General features: G+C 41.5%; 1 protein-coding gene across 2 annotated transcripts; it reads left to right on the top strand.

Moving 5' to 3' along the window:
- The first annotated feature begins 10193 nt into the window (after window positions 1-10193).
- Window positions 10194-22836, top strand: RGR (retinal G protein coupled receptor). Of its 2 annotated transcripts, XM_041404992.1 has the most exons (7): window positions 10194-10368; window positions 13192-13348; window positions 14061-14182; window positions 19128-19281; window positions 19892-20009; window positions 21487-21600; window positions 22498-22836. In XM_041404992.1, exons 1-7 carry the CDS (start codon window positions 10290-10292, stop codon window positions 22639-22641), a joined length of 888 nt encoding a protein of 295 aa, XP_041260926.1. In that variant the 5' UTR covers window positions 10194-10289; the 3' UTR covers window positions 22642-22836. The 2 variants fall into 2 exon arrangements, with proteins under 2 accessions (XP_041260926.1, XP_041260927.1); XM_041404993.1 differs by lacking the exon at window positions 21487-21600 and having other exon boundaries at window positions 22498-22641.
- Window positions 22837-27231: the final 4395 nt, after the last annotated feature.

Below are 27231 nucleotides of genomic sequence, written 5' to 3'. Positions count from 1 at the left end.
TATTTAAAACAGTTATTTGTGCTAATGGAATGTAAGTCTTCTATCTAAGAACACTAAAATATATATATGTATATATAGTGATGCTATTAAAAGGCTTTATTTTCTTTTAAAGACTCCTAGTTTGATAAAGCAATTACTGAACTGTTGGCAACAAGCCTGTTACTGATGAACAGTTAATAACCCAGTAAATAGGTACATATTTCAGTTTCAACCAGGGCTAGCACACACCTGCAGGACTGACCACTGTGCTCTGACTCGCTGACACAGCTAAGCTCAGGTAAGGGACCCTTTTGGGGAGTGCCACCTGATGCAGAGCTGAGTGGCAGGAATTCAGGAATGCTAAGAAAAGCTCAGCTCTCTCTTAAGGTCAGCCAAAGACACCTCACTTTTCCAGCATTCTTCCCTGTTGTTTTCCTTTTGAAATACCTAAGTTACCACTCAGAAGTGCAGCAATAACACGCCTATCTATGTACAAACTGCCGGAGGTTAATGACTATGCTTACATCAGTGTTGTTCCTAACAAAGATTGCTCACCAGGATTTCTGGAGTGGAGCTCTTCTCATGCAGAGTTCAACCTGTGTTCTTCACAATGAAGTTATGCTGGTGATTTTTCAGTAATTCTGGGTAATGAACTTTCAAAGTTTCAAGGTAATCTAGATGTGGTTTGGGGCTAACTATTAAATAGACATTTTATGGTGCCATAGTTTCACATAAGCTTGTTTCACATGAGCTTGTTTCACAACTTACTCCGATAATTAATTAAGGCTTGCAGAAATTGTTTATTGAAAGGATGGCCCAAAGGACTATTTTTCCCCCTGCTATTTTCACATTCTGCATTTGCTGTTGTTCAAAGAGAAATTAAAGTATTTTATTATTTATTTCTGAAGAGATGAGAACATAATGCAGTGCTGCTCATTAACTGTCCATGGTTGTTCTCTCATTGACTTCCATTAGGTCCCATTTCTAGATTTAATGATTTCTCAGTTCCCTTAATGATCTCCAACCTAAGACCAAGCTTATTGGGCTTTTTTAGTGTACTCATTGGTCAGCTTGCCTTGCTGCCCAGACTCTGCCTCAGCTCAATACTTACAACATTGACTGAAACATCTGAAGCTAAATTCTACCTGAAAAGGCAATGTGACATAATTAACCTCTTGCATCTGTTCTCTTTTCAATGCATCTGATAAAGTAGTTTCCCTCCACTGGAGCTCTTGGATAATAAACTTGTAGAAAGCAGAACTGTGTTGTAAGGTTTGCTTTCATGAACCTCAATTTTGCCTCACTAATGAAACATTTAAGTTACCACTAAATGTCAGGAGCAGTAGAAGTAAACTTAATTTGTAAAAATCAATAGCAGTCAATAAAGCATACCTTAGCAGCAGCTAATGCTCTGCACTTTGTCAAGAAAGCTGCTATTTACTAAACATGACAGAGTCACTTCTGAACAAGAAAGAGAAAGACCTGGAGGTAGGCTGAGAGATTAATAAAACCAGATAAATTAAAGAGGTAACATTAACAGATTTCACATCTTGGAGTGTATTCACAAGTGTGTCTCTGGAAGGAGAAAAAGAGAGGGAAAAGGACCAGTCAACTATTAACCCAGTTATATTTTATCAGCACTTACATGTTGGAGTTTTCCCTCCCTGTTGACTGGATTATCGTACAATCCTTCATCAACACATCACCACCAAATGATGCAAATGATGAGTTAACCATCAAGGCACAGATACCATGTTAGGCTTCATCTGAATGGTCAAGAGAGTGAGTCTGCCCTCACCCTGCAGAAACTCAACAAGAGGTTCATCAGGAGGGGTGGAAACCAGCTCAGGTAGGCTTTGGACATAAGGAACTGGAGGAGAAAGAAGTGGAGGAGGAAGGCCTTGGTGCACAGGGAGCAGATCTATTCCCCTGGTTCATGGGCTACATAGATCATAGCATCACACAATGGTTTGACTTGGTTTGGAAGGAACCTTAAAGATCACCTAGTTCCAAACTTGCTGTAGTGGGCAGGGACAACTTCCACTACAACCAGTTGCTCAAAACCCCTTCCAACCTGGCCTTGAACACTTCCAGGGATGGGCCATCCACACCTTCTGTGGCCGTTCTGTTCCAGTGTTTCACTGCTCCATAAACAGTAAAACATTTCTTCCTAATACATAATCTACACCTGTCCTCTGCCAATTTAAAGTGATTCCCTCTTGTCACATGCCCTTGTGCAAAAAGTCTCTCCAGCTTTCTTCTAGGCTTCTTTTAGGTACTGGAAGGCTGCTCCTAGACCTCTCCAGAACCTTCTGTTCTCCAGGCTGAACAACACCAATTTTCTCAGCTTCTCTTCATAGGAGACATGCTCCAGCCTCTGATCATCTTCATGACCCTCCTCTGGATTTGTTCCAACAGGTCCAGGTCCTTCTTTTGTTGGGAGTCCCTGAACTGGATGCAGTACTTGAGGTGAAGTCTCAGATTGGAGCAAGCAGAAGAGAACAGAGAGAATCTGTGAAACAAAGACAATTAAAAGAAATCCTTAAAACTAAGAGTAGATACCAGTGCCTGCACTTCAAGGACTGCATGAGGCAGCATTGATGAGTGGGCTGTAACAGGATGCTGCTTCTGCTGACATTCATGCTCTCTCCCTAATTTAGGCAGATGGAAGAAATAAAACTGGAAGCAAAATCTGATTGCTGTGTTCAACAGCCTATTAATTTGCTTCTACACAAAATTCTGGTTTATCCTGAAGCACTGTTTCCAGTACAACAGCTTTCTAGATTTTCATGGTATTTTTAAGGCTTAAGTGTATTACCTCCTCCCAACTACTGAACAGTTATTCACTCATTATGCTATCTAATGTAAAATGAACACTCATTAGATAATTTCCTTGTAAGTGCAGGTGATATTTATTTGAGAGTTTAAAATCAATACCACATTTTGCACTGCAAAGTAAAAACATTTTTTTTCATGACAGACAATTCCCTTCCATAATGAAACTAGTGGGAGTTAGGCTCTTTACTTACACTTCTGCACTCCCAATCATAAAAATTCTGCTCCTTGCTATTTACTTAGGAAGCGAAGTAAACAGTTTCTTCTCTGCACCAAACTAAAAATATCAGTTGTAGGAAAAAACATACAAAGAAGCAGTCAGAAAGTGTCATTCATCTGAAGTGTAAGAATTTGTTTTGCATTCTCTGAGAAGAACCAGATCTCCTGTTTATATTTTTGGTGTAAATAAATGCAAAGCAAATGAGATCAAAGTCTACTGTCAGCAAAGTTCAGCTGTGTTCAGCCATGGAAATCTTTCTTACCTTTCTTAGGTGGGGTTATAATTCAGGGAAAAAAATGTATTTAATAATATTAAGTTAATTATTTGACATCATAGTTTCAAATTTTTTTCCCAGAAAAGCCAGAAATGTTTTATCAGAAGATTCTCCTCACAAACAGCTAAACCTGAGTGACAAACGCAGCATGCTCCACTAAGTCGCTCATGTTTAATATGGCAATTGGACAGAATTTATTTTTCTTTTCTCCATATTCTTAGAAAAATATGGCATAAAGCAAATCAAACAGCATATATTAGCATAAATGAAAGCAATAAAGTATCTTATTATCATGATTTTGTATGAAAGATTTTATTAGCAGGCAACACAGGCCAGATACGAAATCAATTTCATTAGGTAAATGCACCTCCAAGAAGCTTCTGGCAGGGCACATGTGAAGTGGAAAATCCTTCCCACTGATGCCAGCCGAGCACACGCTAATGCGTGACGTCATTCTAAATTGGATCTTGCACTTAATGCTGATGAAGGCAGCTCCTCCCGACCTGTAGGACCAAAGTCATTAACAGAGCTCTGGACATGCTGAAGAAACAAAACAAACCCACACAGCTTTTGGCATGGCACATTGCAAGTCTGTCAGTGATAGTTGTTTTGTGCATATTTACCGTGGTTGTTACAGCCAGTGCAGAAGAGCAGACGTGAGGGCAGACCTCTGGCCCACGGGAGATAAACTCACACACCTCCCCCAGTGCACACATTTCTGTCCCTGCAGCAGAAGCCACCACGAGGCCCCAGTTTGGTCAGCAGTGCCCAGCAAGGCAAAGCCTGGCAGAGGATGGAGGGGTGTAAGCCAACCCCCCCGGTGTCTCCCTGTCTGCTCCCTCTGCGCTCAGGCACCCACAGAGGCCTCGCCCTGGCTGAGGCAGGTGTGAAGGGCTGGCCAGAGCCTCCATATCCAATGGAGAATGAGCCCCTCAGCAACCAGTGAGATAAGGTGGACACAACCTCTTGCCTCACCTTAGGGGAGGAGTGGGCCAGTCACCATGGCCATAGCTCTTCTACTCTTCTTCTACAAAGGCTCCACAGTGACAGGAAAATTCCACCAGGATTGGACATTCAGGACCCCAGAGCGAAATTCTCTGAGACAAACTCTTTGTCAACTCCTCTACAGAGGAAAGGCAGCAGAGGAACTGATTATCAGGGATTACCAAAACATACACCTAGAACAGCATAAATATCTGTCCAGCAGCATCGTTCTCACTGAAAAAAGAACTCTTGTCTGAGAAGCCTCACCCACATACACATCCACAATACTCCAGTTTAATGACTGGACATACCATGGTCATATCTGATGTATTTTAAATGAGTGAAGCTTTCTTAGGTTTATATTCCTGGTCCAGTATCTCTATTGTACCTTTATTGCCTAAAACCCAGTGAAGTTCCCTCAGTTCCACAAAATCAGCTAACTTTGGGCTCAGCATCCTCAGCTGCATGACAGAGGGGCCCATGCAGTAATACTGCTGACTGCAACCACCTTTTCTGATTTGGACCTTAATAGTGTTAGTCTAAGCCCAGCAGAGTCACCTCTGCTTAGAAAACAGTGACTGTTTTATTTTGCTTCTTCAGGCATGCAAGAACTCCCAGCATTATTTATCTGGCTCCTGAATGCAGATGGAGCAAGCACAGTGTTTTACACAGCAACCCTCTGCCCTCTTGGCAGTCTGACAGTCACTGGCTTTCCTACTCTGATTTACCTGAATACAGCTCCGAGATTTTGCATACCTTTGTGGCAGTTCTAGTAAACTTCTTGGAAGCTGCAAGTCTTACAGAGGCCAAGAAAATATTTGGAAAAACAAAACAAAACAAAACAACCCAAAAAAAGTACAAAGAATGAGAAAAGGAAAGTTTTTACCTTGTGTATTTTTTTAATGTTATTCTCTGACCATTCCATCCAGTAACAGTAAACAAAAGCCTAGCTTAGACTAAATAATTAACACATTTGGGTTTTATATGAGAAAGATTTTAGATGTGATTAATCCCACTAAAAGTAAGCACAGATCATACACAGAATTTGAGGAAAGCTATGCAGAATTCAGGCTAAAGTAATGTTTGTGAGGGAAATATCAGCAGGAAGTTTGGGGAAATCCCGACACACAGACACCGGTAGAAGACTGCTGAGACAAGATATACAATACTGCAATGTTAGGAAAAAAGATGTGCTTATGTGTCATATGTGGTCTAGAAGTTCATCTACATACATGGTCAGTAGCATAGACTCATGAGAAATGGTTCAGGGACAATCATGTTTCTTCCTTACAAGAGCAATAATAAATAGGAGAACTGGTGTGCAAATCCTCTCTTAATACAACTAAAGCCCCTCTTGCAAGCAGAGGGTTTTTTGATAACTGGGTACTGGTCTTTGAACTGTAATCCCTGGAGGAGTTATTCCTCTGCAGTGGGAAGGTCTCAACACCAAGGGGGAAATACACTACCAGTGTTAGGTACATCCTGCATTCTGTAGGACTGCCTTCTCCTTCAAAGTCCTGAAATAAGTCACTATTCATCAGAGAGAGATAGCATATCTCATTATACTGTGAATACGTGTATGACTCTAAAACTAGTAGGCTAACTGATAGAAAGGTGTCTAAATTGCATTTTGAGGGATGGGTAACAGACCAGGGCAAAAATTATACATATTTGATAACCATCATGATTGGTACATCCAGCAAAGACTAAGAAATCTGGGATGCAATACATGTTCTAGTAACTTTATTAATTTTCTAGCCTGGGTGGATATACATATATTTATTAATTATATATTCCATTTACTATGAATTAAGCTACCTGTCTCTGGAGAGGTACTCAAACAGTAGAGGAAATGATTCCCAGCTCTACAGGAAGCTCTGACTCTTGAAAGACTGAGGTGCAACAGCAGGCAGGAAAGCCAGTCCCAGTGCTGCCTAGTCCCAAGTGTTGCATCCTCATGGAGCCAATCACAGAGCTAATGTGTGATATTTGGGGAGCAGGTGGATCTGTGTCCTCTTCTGAAGAGTCTTTTACACAGCACTGCTCTGGCTCTGACTCTGAAGCTGCCCCTCCTGGCTTTCTTACTTCCCACCAAGTTTACAGCTCCTTCATTTTGCTCAACATGGCCAAGGAGCTTTCCCCAGATATTATCCCTGACCTTGATGTTTTCTCTGTACTTGCAAGTGAGCCCTTTCCTCCACCTTCCTCTGCACAGACATCACCTCCACCCCTGGCCCCCATCCTGCCCTGGGTCCCTTGCACTCTCCCCACCACTCCTGGGGCTGCCAGGCTCACTCCCCAAAGCACAGCCACTGGCTCCTGCCTTCCCCAGAACCCTTGGCCCTGCCCAGCCCTCTAACACTGCATCTTCCTTCAACAGCTCTGACACAACTGCAGAGAAATTCAGACTGAGCAGAGTGCTATACTGTGTTTTACAGACTGTTGAGGAGAAGGGTTATTGAGTGGCTGCAGGTATTTCCAAAGGGCTGATGCCCGTGCACACCCTGGTGTGGTGACTTTTTCCCTGCATCATCCCTCCTAAGGCCAGCACCAGGTGCCTATTTACAATCTGGGTCATATTCCCTACCACCCCTACCAAACTGAAACAAATTTACACAACCAGAAGGTCTCCAGACAATACACTTTCTGTTTCCTTTCTTTGGCAAGAAGCCTTTCCCATGAGGACCAAGATTACCACTCATTTCAGTGATACCAAACTGCAGTTCTGGGTGACTGCATTCCCAGCCTGCTTCTGCTGAAATCCTGCCATTTTTCATTTAAAGGCATATTTCAACATAAAAAGTCAAATTTGGCTAAACCTGAATCAGAAGAAAGGATTAGGAAGGCAGAGGAATAATAACACATCAATTTAGCAAAGTTCTTGCTGTGAATATAAAATACTGTGTCAGTATCTGCATTGATTGCTTGAAGAAAATTCAGAGTGCATGAGCACTCTGTTATCTTTGCACTGCACCTTTTTTTGTTGTGCTTGTACCAATGCATATTTTACAAAGATTAATATGCTTCCACCAAATATATACACAGTTCTATGAAAACCACAGGGACATCTGGCAAGAAACTATCATATATTTTTTCTGTGTATTCCTTGCAAACAGATTAGTAACCAGTGAAATATTCTTCAGTGAGAGGCTAAAAGGAAATGGATCCATTATTGATGCAGAAAGGAGATCAGTGGAATTCAAATGATGATGTTCTAGGATAACATCAGGTTGAGCAAAAGACCTTTCCCCCTCAATTTGGAAAGAGCAAGTAGCTATTGAAAGAGTGCATAAAATAGAAAGGCATCACAAAAAACTTCATCACTAAGGAGTTAATGAGTGTCTTTGCAAACCAGTTATCATTTGCATGTTATCCCTGACTTCACAGGAATACACGATGTGAAGTTACATCTTACATAAAAAGGACAGAAAGGAAATGAATGCAGCTTTGTTTTACCAACTGGAAAAAGAGCTACCATTAGAAGATTCTATCAAAGTCAGTAATTTATTCCTTATTTGCACCTCCTCTTTGCTTGAAGAAAACCATTTACAACCTGAATTTATAACTGAAGTTAGCAGCCATATTGGACCATATATCATTCCACACTATCTCAACATACCCTTAGAAAGTCAACACAGCATCAGCAAAGGAGTTAAGAGACTGATGCAGGAAGTTTCTGTTGACATGAATTTCACTTGATTCAGATGCTGAACTGCCACTGGAAAGTTTGCCTATGACTGACTTGTGTAATTAGACTCTGCACTGATAAATTAAATGAGACTTAGACATGGAAATTGTTAAGATACTTAAAGAAAAGCAGTCAACAAGTTCAAAATAATCATTCTAATAAAGGTCTCTGAAATCCAGGGGAACTGGGGTAGTAGCCTGCTTTCATGGAAGAAATAGTATTGGAATGAGCAAAGTTTGCCCCACAGACTTTAATACACTCCACAAAAACTACCAGCAGTGTAACAGATCTGGGAGATTTGCCTGGAGTGAAGGTGAAGTACAGTGGCAGGCAACCAAAAGTACCTGACAGGCCTCAGGAGGGCAGTTCAAATATCTGTGTCCTTTATCCCCATCTAGAGGAGCTATGCAGCTTTATGTTGACAAGCATTACAATGAGCCATCCATTTTCAGAACTATCACACTAGGAAGATTTACAGCACATTTACAAGATCTAGCACTAATTTTTTTGCAAGAACATACAATGGATCACTATTAAAACACAGGTTTATGTCATTCATTTGCCATGCTGGGAGGCAGGACTGTCACCTTCTTTGTCATCAAGACATGTAGGTGAATGAAAGGCAAACATAACAATGGATTTATGTGGTGCAATGTAATTTTACTCTGCTTAAACCAAATATCTGTATAGCCTAACAAACATCATACCCTCCTGAATTCTACTTCAAAATCTAAGAGCATATCCATCAAGGCAATTACCTGCATCAAAAAGAGCTGTAAATTGAATACCAGAGATCAAAAAAACTCAGCAAGATGGTTTCACAGCAGCCTTGAAGCTCTAATCAGTTCTCCTGGGCATCACAGCCTTTAAGCACAGATTTCAGGAAAACTGCAAAAAAATCCACCATCTTCAACCAACACCCCTGACTGTAAATGCACCCCTGAAATGTAAACTTCACCATACAGTCAGGAGAGCTGAGCAAGCTCTGGTGGCATCTGGAGTGAATTCGCTCTGCCTGAGACCTCAATCAACAGGGAGCCAGGTCAGCACAGTGTGGGGCCTGAGCTGGGGGAAGCTCATATCCCCTGTGCTCATATCCCTTTCTGCTCCCATTTTGTAGTAGGATTATCAGGATGAAGAAAGTTACGTATCAAAGAAGCAACTATCATGCTAGTGGCACCTTGTTAAAGCAATGACCTGGAGCCTGGACAAGCTGCAGGCTGCACATACTCCAGAGCCACTGTGCACCCAGACTCCTGTCCCCAAACATCTCCAAAAGAACAGTAAGATGATTCCTGTGAGCGCTCACCACTGAGCAACTCACTCATGTCCTTGTATGTTTAGGGCCCCAAATCAGTAATTTGTGTTTGTCTTTAATCAAGCTGTGCCACTGTGCATATTAATTTAAGCCTCAGTTACAAAAAGGAAATATGTTAATATAGAGAACAGTCATTGCCAGAAAAATATATTGGCCAGTTTCTAAAAAAATGGGTGAGGGGAAGATCTACAAGCTGCAGAAATTATTGGTTCATACTTTTCCTCTAATTATCAACTCAATGAGTGCCCCTTTGTTTTTCAGGTCACTCCCCAATTACATGTTTCCTTTGTTCCACAACATTTAATTCTTTTCCAGTGTTGCAAAATTAACTGGACAGGTTTCTTAATCTTGTGTCTACAAAGAACTTGTTGTAATTGCCATGAATGCTTTCATTTTGCTGGTGTCTGAAATACGATTTGCAGGGGAAGGGGGAGTGCGGGTTGATGCTAGTCCCATCATTAATAACATTCCTGCAGGGATTGTAGTGGTGGGAGTAAAAACCCCAAAGCTTTTATATAATAACAGCATGTGTTTGCACGTGAGCTGCTCCTTTAAGAAGCCTTGGGCTACTGGAAGTAGAGAGATCCAGAGAAAAGGCAGCCCCACAGCTATAACAGAGGGCAGAGGTTAAATCTTTTGGCATATTTACCATAAGAATGGTCACTGCACACCCTCTCCCTGAAGGCTTCACTGAAATAGAAGTGTTTGCCATTGGCACTGCCCTGCTGGTAGAAGGTAAGTTTGGTGTGGGACCTCGGCATCAAGAAGATTTTTTTTTCCTCCTGTCCCATCATTAATAACATTCCTGCAGGGATTGTAGTGGTGGGAGTAAAAACCCCAAAGCTTTTATATAATAACAGCATGTGTTTGCACGTGAGCTGCTCCTTTAAGAAGCCTTGGGCTACTGGAAGTAGAGAGATCCAGAGAAAAGGCAGCCCCACAGCTATAACAGAGGGCAGAGGTTAAATCTTTTGGCATATTTACCATAAGAATGGTCACTGCACACCCTCTCCCTGAAGGCTTCACTGAAATAGAAGTGTTTGCCATTGGCACTGCCCTGCTGGTAGAAGGTAAGTTTGGTGTGGGACCTCGGCATCAAGATTTTTTTTTCCTCCGATTATTTCTGGTAAGAGGGGGGAAGGAAAATTGAAGTGAACAACAGCATTTGTGGTATGCTGACCCTGGTTACTGTGGCTACATCACCAGCACTTCTGGTGACTAAATCAGGAAGAGCTGCAAGTTCTTTGCTGTGAAGATCTGCACTCTATGCATAGCTGTGGCAGTGAAGTACTTGCTACTCAGCTCTCTTCTCAGGAATTTGGGATGTAATATTTTGTTGTTGACTTTTAAAGACAAATTTAACTTCCTCTGGGGAAAGTTGAAATGACTGATAATCTCTCAATAAAATTGGACTGCTTGTTTTGTGGGTTGTGATGGCTGTTTTACAATCAAACATGATAGCTCAAAAAAACCTGTAAACTGTTAGCATACATCCAGACTCCATTGGTAGCACTGCAATTAATGGCTGCTGGGTAAAAGTAACAAACCATATCAATTTAATTTAGCCAGTGTGATCTTTTCTTAAGGCATATTCCCCTTATTGAGAGACTGCAACAAAACTGTGAATTTATATCTAGCTGGCAGCTAGCACAGGCTCATAGCTAGGATATTGTCGGTGTCAGTCCCAGGGCCTGGGATCCCATTCCTGCATAGTGCTGATCAGAGGGGGATGTGGGAATTGTGGGGCCCAACAGCAGAGGAGGAGAAGCTGTGAGCACCCTCAGAGTGGGATAAATGCTCGTTAGCTCACCCCATGAACGTGGAGCACGGGTGCTCACCTTTGCCTTGCACCTAAGGTCATAGCTGGCTGCAAAGGAAAGCTGGAAATGCTGTCAGACACTTCCTTGGAAGAGAGGGGGAAAAGCTTCTCCCTCTTGCCCAGGGGCAGGCTGCTGCCTAAACAGGGCTAAGCCTGGCCCACAGTCCCCGAGCCATGTGCACAGCCTGGCAGCACCTGCACTCCCATCCTGAGAGGGGGAGCAGCAGGAGGACAGGGACAGTGCTGGGGGCTGGCAGAGCTGGGTCCTGCTGGGGACCTGCTCGTGGCACCACAGCCCTGCCAGACCTGGCCTGTGCTGGGGGCTGCAGTCTGCTGGGGTCCTGCAGCTGTGGAAGTTCCAGCAAAGAGCCCCATGGCAACCTTCAGTCAAAACTAGGTGTAGTTTAACACATTTATGGTTTACTAAGCATAAGTATTTCCCATGGGGTTTTAGGCAGAATGTGCCCAGTAGATTGCCAGTAAAACTTTGTTATTGTCATCTGGGTTAGAAGACCAAGCTAAACAATTAAAGAGTAATTTACTTTCTGAAACACTCTGAGACAAAGTTGATGAACACTTCTCCTTTCCTTTCCTTATGGCAGCTTCTAAGTGCAACTTGCAAAGAAAGGTTGTGGTGAAGAGTTGCATTCAGTTTATTAAGTGAACATATTTGCTGATTTAAAAATGAAAACTCAACACTTTCTTAAAAAATTTAGTAAGTTCTCTATTTGTACACTCATGCTGACCTTCAAGAAAGCAGAATCTGGTAAAGCCTGAGGCTTCCAAAAAGAGGGAAAAGATAGAAAAAAATCTGATATAGTAATAATTCTTCAGCTCTACTCCAAATATGCTCAGAACACATCTCTCCTAAAGGCTTCTCTGCATTTGAGAGAGTTAACAGCAGTTTTACCCTGTGGGTGGGAGGTAATCTGGCAGGGAGGAAATAAAAACAGCAGATCTCAAATGGCTCCAAATATTTCTCCTGGAAATATTTTGTTATATATTGTGCAATGATAGACACACATCAGCTGTTACTATGGTTATGCCATCAGCCATTAATGCAATTAAGGTAGAAGCAGGATTTCTGACTAGAAAAAAATCATCCATCTTATGTAACTGCAGAATTAAGACAATAAGCATAAGTAACTGCACTACTTTACAGAATTAGGGGATATGGATTTTTTCTGTGCTACAGCATTTCTTTTTCCAAGAAGAACACAAAGACACAGTACCTCTCATCTAACTGGGACTTAGAGACTGGACGTTGAGTCAGATCCTCATCAGAGCTAAACTAATTCAGGTCGCCTTCAAAAGGGCATTAAAGGACAAAGCTTGAGTTTAAACCAGTGAAGGATGGGCTTCAGAGTGGCACAGCTCTGTGCTGGGTGAATGGCTCGGGTTGCTTGGATCCCTCTCTGAGGAACAACATAAACTTATTTTTTTAAATCTATCAGTGACTGCTCTTCATAATTAGATTATTCCTTTCCATGTATAGTCTGTTGACGAGGGACAGTAATAAGATTGAGCTGGTGTAATTCAAGCACTGTGTAGGCTACCCTGAGACAAAAGCCCAAAGAGAGGCAGGCTGACTGAAACATGGCTGAGGGATTTCTGTGCTTAACCAAAAAGGAATGTTACAATGGATATTAAATACAAACCATTTTTCTATCAAAGTCAGGCCTGGACATGTGTACAGCAACAGCATGTGCTGGATGTCAGCTCCCTTGAAACTGCCTCCTCTGCATCTCACTTGCTCTGAAACCTGAACCATGTGTCCCTGCATGGAGCCTGACAATCCAGTTTCTCTTATTATAACAAAAGGCAGAATTACAAATAAGATCAAACTGCTTCTGCTCCACATGAATGAAGAAGGCTGAAGCACTGGCTTGAGCTGTCACCTATAACTTCTCTTCTGAAAGCCTTTGTAACTTGCATGCAGACTGACCACTACAGATCTATTTCCTGTGCATAAGATTCCACTGTAATTATTGCTCTCTCACCAAATAAAACAGCAGTATCGTTGTAGTTATTTTCAATTTCCACTTGAATCACACCAAACAATTCTGTCTTTCAGCCCTGCTTGGTTTCTGTCTGAATGGCTTGACAATCATTTCTTTCCGAAAAATCAAAGAGCTGCGAACGCCCAGCAATCTGCTGGTTCTCAGCATCGCCCTGGCCGACTGCGGCATTTGCATCAACGCCTTCATCGCTGCCTTCTCCAGCTTCCTCAGGTATGGCACAAAGGTTTTCCCAAAGCGTGCTAGGGAGAACCACATGAAAATTAACAGCTTAAGTTCTAAGAGGTCTAACTAATTAAATGGCTCTCTTTCTACCATAAGTCATAGCCAAACTTCTCATTCCCTCAATCCAAAACAATGAAACAAAACCTACATGGTTCTGGGTAAGTAGAAAAGCAGATTTTACTGCATATCATCACTGACAGATTATAACACTGACTAGAGAAGACATTTAGCCAGACAGCTTTACCAGTGGTTATAGAAGTTACTTGAATACCAAAGCATCATTTCACTAAACCACTAGATTGACCCTAAATTTGTCTGCAAGTCTTTATCCGTTTGTTGTGTTGCACTGACTTGCACACATTGACAAATTGGCTCCTCACAAGGAGGCAAATCTTGAAGATCTGGATAATCAGATGAAACACAGATTTCAAATTTAAAAACCCCAACTTTTCAATACACAGACGCAGGGTTATATTTTCTTCTCAGTATTAAAAGTACAAATAGCTGTTGTACTGTAAGAGACACCACAGCAGGAAAAATGCTGGCAAATGCCTAAAAGCAAGCACAGTAACATTTTTCACAGTGTTTCTCAGACAGGAGGAGCACAGGGTATCATTTTACCCTCTCTGTTAATGCAATTTCCAAACATGTCTTCACCTTTCTCTATAATTTTCTTAACATATTCCTTGTTTGTTGACAGATACTGGCCCTATGGCTCTGATGGCTGTCAAATCCATGGGTTCCATGGCTTCCTGACAGCCCTGGCCAGCATTAGCTCCAGCGCAGCCGTCGCCTGGGACCGATACCATCACTACTGCACAAGTAAGGGCTGCAGTTCCCCTCACAACCTTCCCCACATTCTGCAAAAGGCAGCTGGCTCAGGTTTCTGAGAATCAAAGCAAGCACATACTTATAATTTGTGTATCTTATATATAAGTTTGTTTTTATTACACACTAGATACAGCAAATACAAACAGCATCTCCAAAGGAACCCTTCCTCTACAGGGGAAATTATCAGCCACCTTCAGGAGATATTTCCTTGTCCTGATCACATCCAATTTGTGACCCTCTTGCCAGGCTTTCTTTAAATCCATAAGTAAACTTTAAAACAAAATCCCAAATAAAATCCAATTCCTCATATTGAAGAAAAATCTATTCATCTTGGGCTTTCATCCAACACCCTGCTGTGTACCAAAGAGATCATCATGTCCATGCAGAGTTTGCTAATGACAGATAAATTTGGTGTAAGCAGAGAGCTGCCTCTGCAGACAGAGGCTGGAAGAGAGCCCATGCAGAGGCATGACTGGGCAGACAGAGCTCAGCAGCCCCTTTGTGCAATATGCAGGCATTTTGGGATGCTGAGACTTTTTCACCCACAGAGCCTCCACATGAATCCAGCAGCAAATGGCAAAATACACCCAAAAAGCACACAGGGAACATGATCCTGTTGAGGAAAGGCTGCCAAATTTTTTGTTCTGCAATTTTTGCAGGAATCCAGCTCAGGCAAAGAAATGTATTTTTTCATGTCTAGACAAAGGCCCCAAATAATGCAGGCTGTGAGCTAAATCCATACTAACACCCCTTGGACACTGAAATGCATTTGGAGCTGGAAGAGGAGCATCTGTATTTCACAAGAGAGAGCCTGAAAATAAGCATCTCTGGGAAAGACATTTTACTCTCTGCCACATTGACTTTAATGCTTTTGTGTCATGCACTCCTCCAGTCCAGAACATACACTACATTTAAGAGGACAGAAGGACCCTAAGGGGACAAGCTTCTTTATTTTGCTCAAATTGTTACTTACTGATGGCCAAACATGGCTCCTAAAGCGAACATTTTGAACAACAAAACAAAACTGAAAACCCAGAAGGTGCTCATGCCCTGTGGTTATTCCAGTAAAACCAGCCCTTTCTAGTTCAATTCTTCACGTGCTGATTGCAAGGAAGATTAAGTCATATTTCATAGATGTGCTACACCAAGCCCACAGGCTATACTGTGTTCTCAATCCATACATTAAACCCCTGTTGACACTGGTGTGAGTTGCATGCCTGTACAGAAGGTACAAAATACCTTTACCCAAAATACAAAGCTATCAGCCTTTTATCTTCATTCCCCAGGATCTGATACTCCTTCCAAGCTCAACTACATCATCCCCAGTTTTTTGTTACGTCCCAGCAGTTTCCCAAGAAAACCCCCATTGTGGCATTCCTCAGCTTGATTATTTACTATCCCTATTTCTGGGAAGAAAGAGCTGAGGAGAATGTAAGAGATTACTGTGATTATAGGATAACCTGGGACTTTACAACCATTCTGGATGCTAATATCACAAATTTGTTCACCAACATTCTGAAAATTGACCAGGTTTTTAGATTTGGAAGTCAGCACAGCCTTAAGTGACAAAGCACTACCTTTAAAGTGTACTGATAACTAGACAAGTCACTCACCAGAAATCAGACATTTGACAATTCAAACATCAGACAATTGATGTTGCTTGGCATATGGAAGAAAATAATATCATCAACCCATGTGACAGAGAAGGTCAGGATATTTTACTCTTCCCTCCCTTGTTTTTTTTTTAATTCTGGCAAGCACACTGGGCAACTCTCTTTTCATCCCCTAAGTGTGGCTCTGGGGTCTATGAGATGCTACTTTCACAGCAAAGAGAAGAGAACTAGAGAAATAACCAAAAGTATGCACTAAGAGGAGAGATAGCAGGGGAGTCTGAAGGGTATCAATGTCAATCCCTAGCAAGATGGGAAAAAAAGATTTTAAAATTTGATCATTAGGGGGAAAAGGAGAAAACAGAAGTAGTTATATGTTAGTGCCTGACAGTGAAGAAGAAAAGGGCAGATTCTGAGGAAGCTGTCTCTCAGCAGCCAGGTATTCAGGACAGAAGGTGACAGTTTAGATCAAGGCAGACATTGTCAGTTCCTCTCTGGCCATTCACACTCCACTCACACTGCCATTAGAAGTTTGGGAAAAGGGAAAGGATCCTGGTCCGTTCATAAGCACAGCATAAAGTTATAGATTTAAAAGGAAAGGAAAAAAAATAGATTTTTAACTTGCATTTAAGAACTAGGGGGAAACAGAAAATCTGAAGTGATTTATATCAGTACTTCTATCAATACTATAAAATAGAAGACAAAACCAGCAGGGATTTCACAGCAGCATTCAATTTCTAAAAGTAGAATTACAGTGACTTTTATCTAATCCTTAACAACCAAGCTAACCTGGGTTGTTATATCAGTATTCAAAGATTACCAAACTACCATTTGCTAAAATTGCAGCTGTCAGCTCTGTCAAATTAGGAGTAAGTCCTAGATTCCTGTCACACTGATTGCATTCCTTTCATCTAGCTTTGCACCTCTATCAGTTTTCCCCGACAAAATGTTGATGTTTTTACACATCTTGTGTTTTTCACTGAAGCAGTTACCAAGACAGTCTAAGATAATGGTGAACCACAGCAAAATAATTTTTTTTAAAAAGTGGAGTAAAAAATCCCTTAATTAATAAAAAATAACCCTTAATTATGTTATTTTAAAGAGCTTTTTATAATGATATGCACAAAATAAGCTGTTACACATTATAGCTTTCTTATTCCTACAAAAAAAAAATATTTGTGAGCACCAGTGACTTTTTGCACTGCAGATGAAGTAGGTGCTAACACCTATTTAATTTATGACTGATATATATTTTTCCTTAGCAGATTTTCAGATATTTCTGTCTTTTGCAAACTTAGCTAATTTTAAATTATGCATGACATCAAGTTTGGTATAAGCCATATAGTGTCCTGAAATATATTATAACTTAATATTATACAGCTATTATAACTTAACCATTTGTAAGAATGAGAAAAAGGGACTATTTTTCCCCTTCACTATAGAAAATCCTATTGACCTTTTATTTCAGACACTCCTTTTGAACAGCAGACTGAAATCTAGCCGAAAGGTAGCCCAGCGTCAGAGATTAATTTTTAGTCTGTGAAAATCAGCTAATTGTTTGAAAAAATCATAAACCGTACAAAAATACATTCATAAATGTTTCCAAAAACTAAACCCTGAGATACAGTTATGATTACATCACTAAAAACTGGCTTTCATGATCAAAAGGATCGTCTAGCACTTGCTAAAAGTTCATCTTTTGGCATCACAATTTTAGTAATCTTTGAATGATGAGAGAGCAGTCTTTCTGTTCCAAAGCAATTAGAGAAATCGTTTTAAATTCCCTGTATTATTCCACTGTGTGGAAAAGAGAGGCTTCCCTTTTGCTTTTCAAAGAGAGAAAACCAAAGCACAAGAGTGATTTGAGTTAATAGGACCAAACTGCCAGCAAAGGGCCCTAATTAAGAATTATATCTGTAAGCATATGCTGAACCCCATGCACATGTATTTAATTGAATTAGGACCTACACAGCTATTACATTAAATTTTATCAGGCCAAGAAAAGGCATTTAAGGTAAAGCAATGGCCTGCTGTGCACAAAAACAACTGAACTGCTCTCAACTTGTGCTCTTGCTTTCAGCCTTCTCAGAGGAGGACATTTTTGCCATGTGAGGACAGTACGATTCTTTTACTGTTCTTGTACTGAAAGTGTTTTTCTGAGTAAAACTAAAATAATCTCAAGCTTGTTTAATTTTACATTCATACAATTTTCACTACTTCTGATGTGTGTGTAAATATTTTCTGAAGGGTCAACCAGCAGCTGATTTCACCAGGTCTAAAAATAAATGCACCTCATCCCCAGTCCTTCACCTCTGAGGGACAGATCAGAATTCGCCTGAACCTTCCTGCCTGCTGTCATGATGCTGCTGTCTAAGGGCAGACAAAAAGATTGCTTGCTAACCTCAGTGAAAATTACATCATTACTTGTCCCTAATGGGAGATTGGATTAGAAAGGAGTGCTGGGAAAAGTCACTGTTCTCCTTGCTGGTGCTGCTGGCGTCATGGGCTGCTCAGCATGGGCATGATGACAGACACTGGCCTCAGTAACAAAATTATCCAGACCTTTTTACATGCAAGCAGTGAGACTAGCACAATATCTTGCAGCAACAAGGAAGCCTTGCCTGCCTTCTCCATGAAGAAATACTTCCTGTGTCTTAAGTTTCCAATCTTCCATTACATTCCTATAGTATTTGGTGGAACCAGATGAGATAGCGACAAGGGAATGCTTTATTATAAAATTAGAAAAAAAATACAAATGCTGAGCTTCACATTTCCTGTTATAGGCTAAGTGATGATCTTAAGGGCAAAATTACTTGTCCAGCAGTATTTTTAGAATAAGCTCTGTTCTCAGGTTGTGATGACCAGTAACTTTAGAACAGAGTATATGACATATCCACACCCTCCTGGCCTGGCAGGAAGGAAGGCAGGGGCTGGGGAGTGAGTGCAGTCACATTTCTGACCTGACCCACACTCTGCAATGGGCTCTCTTTCTTCAAACACTGTTTATTGCATCACCCCATTCATTGTGTCTTTAAACACATTACGAAACACAAGAATATAATGTTTTTAACAGCAGCTGTATCTCCACTGTGGTACAAAGCTCAGCAGCAACACAGCATTTGTCTAAGTAAGACATAAAAAAAGGGAAGTACGGTTTGCTGTTTCCTAAAAGCTTCCTTCATATTTCATGGAAGACTGATTCCTCCAGACTCAGGTCAGCTTCAGGATACAAACAACTGCTTGTTTCTGCCTGAAGCCCAAGGGCCTGACAGCTGTTTCCAGTGGTTTTGTTCGGGGCATGGAGACACCCTTTCCTCTTCCCACAGGGAGCAGGCTGCAGTGGAGCACAGCTGCCTCCATGATGGTGTTTGCATGGCTCTTTGCTGCCTTCTGGTCTGTGATGCCCTTACTGGGCTGGGGAGAATACGACTACGAACCCCTCCGAACCTGCTGCACCCTGGACTACAGCAAAGGGGACAGGTGAGGGCCAGGACCAGCTCCCACAGGAGCAGAGTGGAGGCTGCCATCCCCTAGGATGGCCTTGGTGGCACACAAACCCGCCCAGCTGTGCCCAGCACTGTTCCTGGGGCAGATGTCCCTCCCCAGCAGCTGGGATAAGGCAGGCACCACCCCAGGCTGCCTGGATTCGCATGGTGGCACATGGAACAGCTTCCTCTGTGGGAGAGCCTGGTGCTCAGCTTTCTGCCACTCCCTCACTCATCTATATGCTGCATCTTTTCTGGGTTTAGGGCTTGAAACTCTTTCAGAATAGTTTCATAATATTTTCATAATAGTTTAATGATATTTTCATAAAGCTTTTGGCTTTATGTGGGCCAGCACAGATGTCTGAGTAGTGGTGTTTGGGTTTAGAATACAAATACCTGTTGTGATTTTCTACAAGACTATCCATCCCATACACAATAGCACAGCTTAACTGGCTTTCAGCAAATGCTGCACCTGAAGCATGTTGACAGAAGTGGTTTTAGCAATTTTTAAATTACAATTTGGTAAATACTTACAGCAAGTTTACATAGATGTACTAGACTTGAATTAACACCCTCTTTTTTTCTTCCCTCCTCGCCTTGTCCAGAAACTATGTCACATTCCTTTTTGCTCTGTCCACTTTCAATTTCATGATCCCAGGCTTCATCATGCTGACAGCCTATCAGTCCATACACCAAAAGTTCAGGAAAACTGGGCACTATAAGGTAAGAAAGCTCCCTGAACCCCTGCAGTCACTGTGACAAAATAGGGCTGCATTCAGTAGAGACAAAGTCCTTGAAATAAAACCAATTTCTTTCACAAAGACTTTGACTCAGCTCCTTCTGTCCTAACTCCCCAGTACTACTTGAGTAGGAGGGGAGTACAACACAGGATGGGGCCATTCAGAAAGTTCATGGAACACCATCCTTGGAAATATCAGCATTTTACCAGATGGCCACATTTGCCCCAGCCTAATGCTGTAAACAGTTCCCCATCAAAGGGGAAGTTGGACCAGTGTTCCTGAAGATTTCCCTCCATCAACACTGGTCCAACTCCCCTCAAAAAACAAACACAGAGCATACAGAATATTTACCAATAGCATATCAATTTTTATCCGGGGAAATTTATCTCAGGAAGGATTGTTATTTCCTGCTTTGCTACAGGTCTTTGCTTATGGCTGAGAAACTCAGACAGAACTACAGTTCTGCAAAAAAACATGCAGGCACCCCATGGGGGGAGAAGGGCCTTCCCATACACATTGTATTAACACTTGGCTGAGGAAAGTCAGAAACCTTTATGAGCTGGAAACAAAGGAATTGCTCCAGTGTGGCAGGTTTATGAGAATCTAATGTGGTGATTATTGTTTGCTGAGGTGCAGGCTGGGGCACTATGCATGGCTGGGGGCACAGCCCAACCCCTGCACTCAGTAAAGACAGTCAGATCCCAAGAGAAATGTTATATTGACAGAGACAGTCAGGCAGACTTGTTTGTAGCTGACTGGAATAAATACTTGTGCCCTCTATGTATTTCTTGAATAAATCTCAGTATTCATTATTATGTCTAATACTTTTTTCCAGTGAGTTTGTATGCACTAGCATGTGATTTCTTTCTCACAATTCTCTGTAGCTGTGCAGACAAGTTACAGTGCAGACAATTTAAGGATGAAATCATCACTTCCTTAGCCATTAATATTTATAACATATTGGGGAACAGCTGGTCATGGACACCATGGATAGGTCCTAGCATAAAGGACAGAGATATGTTCCTACCACAACACAGCTACTGCATCCATTTGTTGCACCAGCATAGCAGTGGCTTCGCATAGTTTGTCTGCAAGACCATCTAGAAAGTCAGCAAAATATAATTCCTTATAATCTGTTTTTAAATTTTCACTTAATTTTCAATTGCTTCAATTTCACTTACATTTTCAATTGCTCTCTCCCCTCAGAAGTTACTGGCCATGGCTTCTATATCCAGCACACACAGATTTATCTGATCTACCATAAGGTGTTTTGCCACCTCTGTCACTCCCCACCCACGCCCAGGATCAGGGCTTTGGTGCTGCTGCACTGTTCTGTCCCATATCCTGTTGGCTGATCCTCTCCTGCTACTGAACACAAACCACAATCCCACAGCACCTCTCCCATCCATTTGTTGCAGTGTGTGATTGTGAAACACAAACCTATTGCTCTTGTTTTCCAGTTTAACACTGGTTTGCCACTGAAAACACTGGTCATTTGCTGGGGTCCCTATTGCCTCCTGTGCTCCTATGCAGCAGTGGAAAATGTGATGTTCATTCCACCAAAATACCGCATGGTAAGTCGGTGCCACCCCAAACCCCAAAGTGACATTCTCCTCACCCCCCTCTCTCTGTGCAACATTGCCAATTTACTCACTACTGGATTGACTGGTAAAAACAGATATAAGAAGTAGTCCTTTTCCTCACAGCATTCTGATCGTCTGCCATTTTTAGTGAAAACAGTTAAGCACAGTGATATAACAGTCATTGCATTATTCCTTTGATCAAGCAGATATTTAGGAAGTCAGGGGTATATTTCTTCAGCAGTTAGTTAGGCTGTGTAACCTGTACTGTTCTGTGTCGTGTAAGAAGGTTTGTCTATTTCCCAGAGTGAGGTACTAGCTCAGGATTTTCAGTTTTAAAGAGACTGGTTGTCCCATTCATGTTTCTAATACTCTCTCCTCAAGGAAGCTGTAATTTATCACTCCTAAGGTCCTAAAGCTTTCCCCTTTCATCTACGAATCTTGGCTCCATAGCCACTGCTGGAACTCAGTAATATCATCTCAAACCTTTCAACTTTCATTCCGTGCCCCAAAATCAGCCCAGTTTCAGGTCACTGAATGCATTACTGTGTTCAGTATCCCACATTAAATGTGTTAGCAACATCAGCCTGTTTATCCATCCAAAGGTGTCCATGGCACACCTTTCACTCTTCCTAAGTGTTGGTATTCACTCTCAACTGAGTGATCCCTGTTTCAGGCAATGTCAACCTAAACTCTTTCTCCTGGAAGCTATAATTTCCTGAGTAGGACTTCCCACCAGCCAAATTGCTTTTACTTCTCCCCTGTCTGGGAGTAGCAAACTAATACTATTGGAGACAGGCTTTTTTTGGTAAAGGGAAACAACATAGGCTGACATCAGCCCACTGGCCTTTTTGGTGTTTTCCTAGTAATAAATATTGTGTCTCATGACAGATCCCTGCCCTAATTGCCAAGACTGTGCCAACGGTGGATGCCTTTGTATATGCCCTGGGAAATGAGAACTACAGAGGAGGAATATGGCAGTTCCTCACAGGACAGAAGATTGAGAAAGCAGAGGTTGATAACAAAACTAAATAACCCATTATGGTATTAAAATTACTGCAGGTACATCACTGAAAGCAAAATTCAAGAGAAAACTGAGTGCATTCTCTGATATGTCGTGCAAAGGTGGTTCCACATTGGAAAGGCTGTGCATTGGCTACAAACAATGAAGTATAGAAAAAAAGCCCTCCAGATAACTGTCCAAACCATCATGAGCTGCTTGTCAAACAAGCTGCCTTAAACCTGTGTCGATTGTCATCAGTCTCATTTTATATGCCACTGTGAATAAACTATGTGCTGGAAAGCATTTTTTTTTTCTCCTGATAAAAGCTAACATAAAAGCTCAGCAAATTAACTGATGCAGGATATTCATTTGTCCAGTGAGGCCTCATCAGATCAATCTGTGCAGGTTGTCCATATGGTAATATCTGGATTACTAGAAGATTAAACCAGTATCCAGTATTGACCACATGTCTGCATAAATAGCTTGTTCATCTGAACTACTCATTTTCAGTGCACCCAAAACAGGCATTTCCAAATTTCCATCATGAATCTGACATCCTAGTTCCATAAAAACATTTTAGTGAGCATGTTTCCCCAGTAAGGAATATTGGCTTGGCTCCTATTCAAATGAGTTACTGCATGACATTCAGCTTTGTCACACACTAAACTGCATCGGATTTTGCAGCTGCTGCTTAGCAGGACAATCAAAAGCTTACAGTCCCTCATAAAAAACATCCATCTTTTTGTTGAACATTGAGCGAAAGCTAAAGGGAGGTATGAGTCAGATTCTTATGACAAAAATATCATAAGAATAAAAATTAACTTCACATCTTCCATTAAATTCTCCTATGTTCCACATAAGAGAGCAATCCCTGAATCAGTGATTAAAGAGTCTGAGCAATTAAAAACTCACTTTCATAATTATCATAATTTATATGTATTTTAAACTCTCAGAAATGTCCATTTTAAACATTTGTATTTGCTTGTGTTGCTCATATTGCCTATGGGATGAAAAACTGTCAGTTGATATTGCCGTTATTACAAGATGTGTCTCAGAATTGCCCATTTGTAAAAAAATATGTGCATGACACAGATTAGGAGAGATTTTGTGCACAAAAAAAGCAAACCTAATTGATACTTACAGGGATCATATGGTTCATTTCCAAGCACTGACAGTGAAAGGGTTTTTGAAATTAACCAAAGAAAAAGCTGATCCATCCTTTTGATGCCTTCCAACATACTAAATGGGAAACCAGTTGTTTATGAGATACAAAAGGGTAAATGGTACAATCCTGCAAGCTAAACAATCAGTGGGTGAAGGAACATTCCTCTCATGTCTAGAGATAGGGAATAAATGTCATTTTGTCAGCAGTTAACCAGCAGGATCCCATTCAGAGATGTGCTTTGGGACTTCATGAGGTTCAATCTGGTCACAAACTACCTGACAGAGCACTGAATAATGCCATGACAAAATTATGCAGAATAATAACATCTAATGCTGACAGCTAAGACTCACATCTTAGGTACACATAATATAAAGTGAGAAGATGACAAAATGTTTGCACTGATAAGTGCAAAATAATGTGTCTGGGCACAAAATTATCTCTAAGTATGTATCTACAGTGACAGCCTCTGAATGTGCAATTATCTCTTTATCAAGAAAGAAGCCTGGGTAGGTCTTGCAATCACCAGCTCCATTGTCAGCGGGGTCACAAAGACAAATCTCAGCAGAATGCTAAAAAAGCACTAAAAAAGGAGTGTGACACAGTCACACCATTTGATACCATTTATTCAGACTTAGTGAACAGGGTGCATAGTTTGGGTCATTCCAACTCAGAGAGGGAAAACTAGAAAAGGGCCACAAAGATGATCAAACACAGGGAGAAGCTTGAACACAGTAGGGAGGAAATGAAGGCAAGAGTTGGCTCAGAAGGGTGGCTGGTGAGGAGAACAGAGACAGCCTTATTGAACCAGGGATACAGGGCATGAGAGATGGAATGATTGCTTGCTGCTCCCAGTAGCAGAAGAATGATGGGGCATACAGTGAAATTAGTTTGAGATGTGCATTTTCTGAAGTTCATGGTTTGAGGAGTGTTCTTCATGTCTGCCTACTGAAGCACATTATGGCTTACATAAAAAAACTGTAATAAACTAATAAATAACAGCTAAAGACCTTTGGTTGGGGACTGAGTCCCTTTGGCTTAAAGGAAAGATACATCAGGAACTCATCTCAGACTCTGGCTCTTAGTCCATTCGCAGATTGACTTTTGACTTGCTCTTACTACAAACTTTCTAATGTGGGAGTAGAAAGCAGCAGAACTGTTTCTTCATTCTGTTGGACAGTTACACATCTCAGCTTAGGTTTGTGCATGCTTTTTCATATTGATTACTGAGAAGTAGTGATGGATAAAGCTTAGTATCATGACTTAGAGAACATAACATTGGTAAGTAGTATTCAAGCCCTGAGACAAATGGGGCCTTTGTCCTGAGCAGCAGCCAAAGCTGTCCTCTAGAGCCCCACTGAAGAAATGCAAGGTAACAAAGTCACTGAAACCTTTCAGACAGTGAAAAACTTACAGATGGACAGTGAAGAACACAGGGCATGTTCATATGGCCCAGCACACTGCTATAAGCCTGGGACTAAGCAGAGGCAGCAGAGTGCATTACAGTGAGATGAGAACAGCCTGTCCCACCCAAGAGAGACAGACGCTCACTTCAGATGGTTTCCTGTGCACTGTGTTTCTCCCATTGGGTCAGAAGTCACTCCTGGTTTCACTCTGCACCTCTAAACCTAAAGATGTACACAAAACCTGAGCGATTCTCCTGTCATTTATCTCCCCCTAAATATCTTCAACAAATGCTTCTCAGCCGCTCAGGCCCACAGCTGTCCCAGCCTGAGGGATCCTTCATACAAGTTACAAAAGCTCCTGACTGAGTGAAGAGAGGTAAACAAAGCATTTGAACAAACTGTTCAAACACTAGTTTATAGCCTTGGCTGCTGACTTCCTGCCAAAGAGGGGAGGAATTGAGGTTGCTCATGGCTCATTTACTGCATTATGGATAATTTCTCTCTGCAAAAAAAAATTGAAACAAAAAAAGATATGGAAATAAATATGAGCATTTTCAGGAACTGGTCACCAAGATCGAGCAGTACCTGATAACTGGTCACTCTTCTGGCTATGACTAGTTCTCACCATGGGTTTATCCACATCAAGAACTGGCTGATAACCACTAACAATGACCTAAACAAGTGTGCTGTGCTTCAGGAAAATGCCTGACAGCAAACTACAGTGCATCAAGAAGCCCTACATATACTTCCAGTTAATTACACAGTTTACCCTTAGCACAGTCAGCCTCCACCACAATGTGCTGGCCCAGTGCCCCATGGCACTGGTTGTCCAGGTCTTGCCAATGGATATCTCTTACCATTCTGATAACACGTGTCACAACAAGGCATTATCTTGAGTAGTTTAGGCTGAAACATACAAAATCCCATCATGTATTTGCTCTCTGCAGAGTCACAGATGGCTAGAAACAGGATTTACAATACCCTAACCAAAGTACAGGCCAGGGGATTATACAGGGGATGCAAGATACTCCTGTGCAGGTAGTATTCCACCTATTCTCTAAAGAAAACTGCATAAGAACAAAAACATGGAGACTCAGCTTAAGCCAGTACAGCCAATATGAACAGCAGTGATTAATACCTGTCCTGTCACTAAACATGAGAGTGACCACAACAACTGCATGCCCACTGTTAAGAATAATTAAATGACAGCTCAGGTTATGTCACATTAGCACTTTGTTGGGAGATTTTGAACACAACCAAAATAGAAGCAGAAGGTGGGCCTCTCCTTAGGCTTCAGTTACTTGATTCAGTATCCAACCCCTCTTAACACCCAGTGACCTGCAGCATTATATCCAATATCACTTAAACACCCTCCCATCCCTCTCACAGGCAAACTGAATTGTGCTCAGAGTGAGCATTCTGACACACTGATGAAAAACAGACTTTCAAAGAAGACAGAAAAGGCAATTTTTCCTCCTCATCTCTAGATACAAAATGTAATTTCTTCAGGTTTTCTTTCAGCAGCCATAAGTGCCTCACACCTCAAATAGCATTTAATGCAGTTCTATTTTCAAAGTTATTAAATGCCCACAACTCCAAATGAAGTTACTGTGTCCTCAATAATGCTGCAAATCCAGATCTGGCTGACTCAGCTTTCCTGCACTGCCCACACTTACAAACACCCTACAGTTCAATAAAAGGGAGTCAGGCTTTTCTGCAGTGCACATTCCTCATGTGCCTCACACACATTGTGATGTGTTTTCCCCAGCATCTGCAGTACAGCTGATGAGAGCATTATACAACAATTCAGCAATAGGGTCAGAGGAGGAATCTGCACTGTTCCCAGTCTATCATCATGCCTCTATGAACTGCATTACTGTAAAACAGGGCAGTAAGCTGGTTTTGTCATCATAAAGAAAAAAAGGACTACCAAAATCTTAAACTTGGACCCAAGTGCTAGTGATTGGTTTTCTTCAACAAGATGGGATACAAAGACAAAAAGTGAAAGATAAGATCCTTAAAGCATGACGAATGGCAAGTGTTAGTCACAAGTA

The sequence above is a fragment of the Onychostruthus taczanowskii genome, unplaced genomic scaffold (genome assembly GCF_017590055.1).
Source record: "Onychostruthus taczanowskii isolate IOZ18803 unplaced genomic scaffold, ASM1759005v1 scaffold22, whole genome shotgun sequence".
Lineage (NCBI taxonomy): Eukaryota > Metazoa > Chordata > Aves > Passeriformes > Passeridae > Onychostruthus > Onychostruthus taczanowskii.
This window is presented reverse-complemented; position numbering and strand designations above follow the sequence as displayed.

Bases quoted from the DNA above. Each gene is read 5' to 3' on its own strand.
- RGR (XM_041404992.1), top strand. From the start codon at position 10,290: ATGGTCACTGCACACCCTCTCCCTGAAGGCTTCACTGAAATAGAAGTG. The intron at 20,010-21,486 runs GTAAGAAAGCTC...CTTGTTTTCCAG, and splicing joins GGAAAACTGGGCACTATAAG to TTTAACACTGGTTTGCCACT. The intron at 21,601-22,497 runs GTAAGTCGGTGC...GTCTCATGACAG, and splicing joins TTCCACCAAAATACCGCATG to ATCCCTGCCCTAATTGCCAA.